This window comes from Styela clava, chromosome 3, assembly GCF_964204865.1.
Source record: "Styela clava chromosome 3, kaStyClav1.hap1.2, whole genome shotgun sequence".
NCBI classification, from domain to species: Eukaryota; Metazoa; Chordata; class Ascidiacea; order Stolidobranchia; family Styelidae; genus Styela; species Styela clava.
Genome location: NC_135252.1, coordinates 12,756,750 through 12,763,370, shown reverse-complemented (window position 1 = coordinate 12,763,370; position 6,621 = coordinate 12,756,750). Strand labels below are relative to the sequence as shown.

Sequence of the window (6,621 nt, the reverse complement as noted above, 5' to 3'; positions counted from 1 at the left end):
ACCTTTGCTATGACACCTATTATTAGTGTCACATTTATTGTTGTTTTACTGATAAAACCAGGTTAATCAAATGGAAAACTTTTCAGTCATGATTGTTGAAAGTATGTGTCATTGCCAGTAGCTTCAATATACGCATTTACAAAAGTAATTTGAAGACAAAACCAAATAGGAGATTGGCTTGTTGGTTTGTGCATCAAGTGTTGCCATCCTCTGACTACTCAGCACTGGAGGTGCGAATCCAGTGGGGGGTGGTTATGTGAGAAGGATCACTGAACCCGTCGCTGTTGTGGTTCACATAATGGCTGGTCTGTTACAGCCTTTTTCACTATCAAGTCTATGTACTTGAAGAAAATAACTGGTTTACTAATGCCAGGCTGTCATTAGTTGCCCAGGTTTGTCATATATGATTAAAAACATCAACTTTCCCTTCCTTCGGGGTAAGTAAAATATTCCTAATTGATTCACTATATATTTTAGAATGAGGCATCTGGTGGAACGGAAAATGCACTAAACTAACCTTTTTATTTGAATCTGTAATAAAATGGTATTGCAACAGTTCTTTTGAGCTTCAATAAGATGTCATTGAATGCTCTTCACAATATCAATTTGATTTGCAAAATTAGTTATCCAACATGAAATTTTAAGTTGTTTGTATTCATGTAAAAGTTTATGAATCTCTTTTCAGGAATACTATGCCAATTTTTTACAAATTCCAATTTTTCTGTTGGAACATCATTTGATTGCACAAATATGAACAATTTTGGGTCATCTTGTACTTTTGAATGTATTGATACGATGAAATTAACTGGTGGATTGGACACAATAGAATGTGTTGATTCAAATGATGATGGTGTTGGTGAATGGAATATTGATGTACCTGATTGTATTGGTAAGATTACAGTATCATAGATTTATTTATGTATCATCTTTAATGAATTGATTATTGTTACGGCATCTTGACACAATTTACTGTGCAACAGTAAGTAGATTCATGAATCCACTTCTCTGTATTCTAGATGTTCTATGTCCTGATCTCTCTACTATTGTAACAAATGGAACACAAGCGACATGTACAAATGGATTTGTAAAGAATTCAAATTGTGATATGAGTTGTCCTGGAGGAATGACATTGGATGACAGTACAGGATCTGGATCTGTTATTTGTGAAGATAATGATGGCGATGGGGAAGGAGAATGGAATGAATCTGCAGCTAGTTGTAAAGGTAGTGAATGCTATCAGGATTATGTAAATCATTTCTTGTTGTTGCTGGTCATTATTCCAAAGCTTTCCAATTGTTGTATCTTTTGAATCCTTTCAACTATTTTTTGTCTAGTGTGATATTGCTTCAGCTCTAATATTTAGTAAAATATATTTATTCATTTATCTTACCTTGGAACAGCGTGTGGTTAGGCAAACTTATCTTACTTGATCATATCTTATGAGATTCAAACTAATTATTCCAGAATAACCTAATAATTAGCAGGAATAACAACTGGCTAACCCAGCAATTCCCAAAAAGTGCACCACGACACAGCGAGTTACTAAGTGGGTCATGAAAATTATTAGAATTGTAAAAATAACTAAAATATGATTGAATATTTTACATATTGTATTTATAATAAATCATTTATGGTTTCTTATTTTAAATGCTGTGTACACGAATCAATAAATGCATTTTATCTTTCTATCACATTTCTTTTGGTTTCGTAATGTCTGCCCCTATTGTTACATAACAATACAGTAGACACTACTTGCTGCAATTTATCTGCTGAACCGAGTTTAGCGATTATAAGTGATTATTTCAGTATTTTAAAGGAAAAATCGGGCAGAGATAAGAAAGAAGAGTTGACATTAGGCCTAAATATTTACAAAACTTTAAAAGGCATAAAGTACACTTTAACGATCACAAAATTGATTTTCATTTATAAGCAGCATTTTTTTTGTGTAAGTGCACCGTAAGTTTTTTACCTGATAATTTTGTTCCACAATAAGAAAAAGTTCGGGAACAGCTGGCTTATCCAATATCGTTTTCCGAATACTTCTATCTTCGACCAATGAATCAAAGAATACCGGTAACTACGTTATTCTGTTTTACAGTCATCACTTGTCCAACTTTGGATCCATCAACTCTAGCACCTGACACTGTTTTTGATTGCACTGGAACAAATACATTTGATTCTGAATGTACATTCAGTTGTCCTGATAAGAAGAAATTAAATGTTGAAACCGGTGTTATAAAATGTGAAGATTTTGATGATGATGGAGTAGGAGAGTGGAATGCTCAAATTCCGGACTGTATTGGTTCGTTTCTTTCTGGATATGTATGTACAAAACTTGATTTTATCGATGAGACAAAATTAATGAAACTAATGCAGAAGCATGAAATTTACCATTTGAGCTATTTTAAAGCATAGTTCGCTGGTGAATGTAGGTTTTCTAATATACATTGAATATTTCATTCAGAACCAGTTCATCATCATTGAACACCATTTATGTTTTCGGTATCAAACACTTTGTAATTAATGAGAATAAAAATATATTGCTCCAATGTCACCATGCCATTTCTTTATTTTAGATATCACCTGTTCATATTTAAATGATTCTATATCAAGCAATACAATAGCAAGTTGTTCTAATGAAAATATAATCGATTCATCTTGTACTGTGAGTTGTAATGAAGGCATGACATTGGACGGTGCTGGATCTGAGACAGTTGTTTGTGAAGATAATAATAATGATGACTTCGGGGAATGGAGTTCAGCTGCATCAAATTGTACTGGTAATACAATGCAATGCAATTAACTAGAATACAATAAACAATTTCTCTTACTTGTTCATGCTCGAATCATGATAAAACCCATTAAAATCAATATATATTCACTAATTTAACCTGATGTACAATGATGATGTACAATATTTTCACACTATAATAAGGAATTTGGTATTTTACCTGCCAGCTTAAAAATGACATGTACTACTTGTACTTTTTTTATCGTGTGTATCGTGTTTTTTTATCGTATCATTAAGATCATCCGTACTACCTCATGTACGGCTGTATGGGCATGCTCAAAAAACTTTTGTCAACATGGACAATCTGTTCAAACCTCAATGTCTTACAGCCTGAATATACCTGACAGGCAATTGGGCTAATTTGTGCGGTGGACTCATACCCATATCAATCAATTTGTACCAACCTGCGATAACTATTACCGTATATTACATACCTTTTATAAACAATCAGTTCAATCAATTTAAACATTACCAATCTGTACCCACTTATATCAATTTGGGGCAACATATGCCAATTTGAATCAATCAATTGCGATGCATGCGGCAAGGGGAAATGAAGTGTTGAAAGTTGTGCATGTGGTACAATTAGTGCAAATAGTAAACGTGGTCCACATGATTCATGGGGTGATCTAATATTCTAATACACATTGCATATATGCTAATTGCAATAAACATGATACATTTTTCACAAATGATGGCTGGGCATACAAGACACATATTGTACAAATGGTCCAAATATTAGGAAGTAGATCAGGCCTGCACAACTCAAATTACCACGAGGGCCGCAAGCATAAATCTGAAGGCCCGGCGGGCCTCAAGCTTTGTCACAAAAAAGATACTTCAGTTTCATAAACCTCTAGTAAAAAATAATGGGGTTATTAAAGGTTGCTAATATGCACTAATGGGTGTAAGATTGTATACCGATATTGTTTTAAGCTTGATTCAGTCTGAATACTGAGATATCTAAATCAGGGTTTCCCAAACGAGGGTCGAGCGACGAAATATAGGGGTCGAGAAGGGCACACTAATTTCACACAATGTTCGATATTTATTGAAACTAGTGCAAAATATAAATCACACGATTTCGGATATGATCAGAGTAGCGGCGCGCTTGCATAACAATGCCGGCTCCGATTGTTAGACCTGAGAAGTGGCGTGTTTCCAAATCACCCTCGGGCCGCACAGAAGTATCTAGCGGGCCACATGCGGCCTGCGGGCCGTATGTTGTGCAGGCCTGAAGTAGATAAATGGTACAAAAAGTACATTTTTGGCACACATGGCAAACGTGGAACATTTGTTTGCATTCCACAAGCAGTTGATGTACAGGAGGTAGAAGTGGTGCAAGTTGTATGTTGCCAATTAGTGCATTTAGTATAATAGATAGAAGTTTTAAACAAGGTACATGTAGTACAAGGGTATATATGGTTCTAAGCCGGCACATGATGCAAATGGATGGGTGTAAAAGCAATACATGTTGTATGAGCACATTGAACAATTGAGGTGATATATGCAATGCTTCGATGTTAGCAACAGTATTTCTGAAAATTATTTAAATGAGCTAATTTGTGTGATTCTTTTCTTTGTACTATGTGTTTGTGCTTCATTTGAATTGGCTTCAGAGCACATATAAATGCATTTACATTTTATTGAAGATCACTAAATATGTTGACTGCCATAGAGGTACAAGAAGATGTTGATAGGCTAAGATGATATACATAAACCGTTTGTGCAACTGACTCAAATCTTTGGTTGAAACCTTCTTGCCAAGTTAAGTTCAGGTAATGAACTATTCATTTTTCAGATATACTCTGTCCATCTTTCACTATTTCTAATTTTACTTCTGGAACAACATTTGACTGCACAAATATAAATATCTATGGTTCTGCATGTACATTTGAATGTACTGATACAATGAAATTAACTGGTGAAATGGATACAATAGAATGTGTTGATTCAAATGATGATGGTGTTGGTGAATGGAATATTGAAGTGCCTGATTGTTTTGGTGAGTATACAAAATTTACTTGGAAAAAATTAGGACATCTTGAAACAATTGACTGTTCTATAGTAAGCACATTCTATGGTTCACATTTCTGTTTTGTAGATATTCTCTGCCCTGATCTCTCTACTATTGTAACGAATGAAACACAAGTGACATGTACAAATGGATTTATTAAAAAATCAAATTGTGATATGAGTTGTCCTGAAGGAATGACATTGGATGACAGTACAGGATCTGGATCTGTTATTTGTGAAGATAATGATGGTGATGGAGAGGGAGAATGGAATGAAACTGCAGCTAGTTGCAAAGGTATGTGATTGTGAAGTCAAAACTAATAAATCTTTATATTTAACAGAATAAGAACATTGTGATAACTTGGAAATGCAACTCAATGTATCTATTTGTTTATACAGCTACAGTCAAGCGATGATTGCTGTGGCGTTTTAAATCAGACACCAATCATTGCTGTGCTGTAGATGTAGTGTGTTAATTCTTTCGACTTTATTCATTTAACTATTGAGCCGCTTACTGTTAGCATCAGCAATTCGATACGTATTTGTTTTCTTGTTTAATAACATTTGCTTGTGTTATATTATTTTAGATTCATTCTAAGAGTGCTTTAAATTTAAGTTGAATAAAGCCTTATATCAAGGTACTATATTTCTCATTCATTACAATTTATTCAACTTAAATCATTTCACAAGAGTATTCTGGTAGAAGCATGGACAAGGTTCTGAGACCAGAGAGACTGGAGGCAGATCCTAACTCTAGTGAAGCATCCTGTGAGTGGCTGCACTGGAAGAAGACTTTTGATAATTTTCTAAACGCCTTGCCGTCTGAAGGCCTTGATAAACTTGGTGTACTGGTGAATTTCATATCTCCTCGTATATTCCAAAACATTGAGGAGGCAGAATCGTACGATACTGCGATTGAGATTCTGAAAACAATGTTTGTCAAACCTCTCAATGAAGTTTATTCTCGGCATGTTCTGGCAACCAGGAACCAACAAGCATCTGAAAATGTAGACGAATACATGCAAGCATTGAAATCGTTAAGCAAACATTGTAATTTCAAAGCTGTATCTGCTGTTCAAAACAGAGATGCTTATGTCCGAGACGCTTTTATCCGGGGGTTAAACTCCACATGGATACGACAGCGTTTGTTGGAAAACAAACACCTTGATCTTAATACGACATACGATCAAGCCAGAAGCTTAGAAGTAGCAATTAAGAATGCTGAAGCTTATCGAGTATCCGATCCTTCTACTGTGTCTGCGGCTGCTCAAAACAGTGAAACTCAAAACGATGAGACATCGTGTGATATCGAGAAAATATCTGCTACTGCAAATTCCGCGTGCTTTTTCTGTGGCGGAAAGAAACATCCTCGTTCAAAATGTCCAGCCCGAAATGTGTTTTGTTTCAAATGTCATAAAAAAGGACATTTCATAAAAGTCTGCAGAGGAACCGTTTTCAACCCACAAAATCCTGACAAAGTCACTGCATGTTCTAACTCGTATATATTAGGAATGGCTTTTGACAATACCCCGAAATCATTGAGAGGGTCGTCGTCTGTGATTCATATTGAAGGACACAAAGTACGCGCACTTTTTGATAGTTGCAGTAGTCAGAGTTTCATACACCCTCGTCTCATAGAAAGGTGTAACCTCCCAATCAAAAGGGACACAGTTAAGGACAAGGTAGCAATGGCTTCTCTGGCGTGTTCCATGCCTATAAAAGGTTGCACAGCAGCTGATATTGAATATCAGGGCCGACACTATCGAAAATTCATATTGAGAGTAATGGATGATCTATGTTGTGACTTTTTACTT

General features: G+C 35.4%; 1 protein-coding gene across 3 annotated transcripts in view; it reads left to right on the top strand.

The window, feature by feature from the left end:
- Positions 1–690: 690 nt before the first annotated feature.
- The window catches only part of LOC120342501 (sushi, von Willebrand factor type A, EGF and pentraxin domain-containing protein 1-like), a 52,343-nt gene continuing 46,412 nt past the window's right edge, over positions 691–6,621 (top strand). For all 3 annotated transcript variants that reach the window (XM_078110542.1, XM_078110540.1, XM_078110544.1), the window contains exons 1-5: positions 691–889; positions 1,017–1,223; positions 2,099–2,302; positions 2,577–2,780; positions 4,593–4,796. In XM_078110542.1, the coding sequence (XP_077966668.1) occupies positions 751–889; positions 1,017–1,223; positions 2,099–2,302; positions 2,577–2,780; positions 4,593–4,796 (958 nt within the window). In that variant the 5' untranslated portion in view covers positions 691–750. The remainder of the gene's footprint in view (positions 890–1,016; positions 1,224–2,098; positions 2,303–2,576; positions 2,781–4,592; positions 4,797–6,621) is intronic.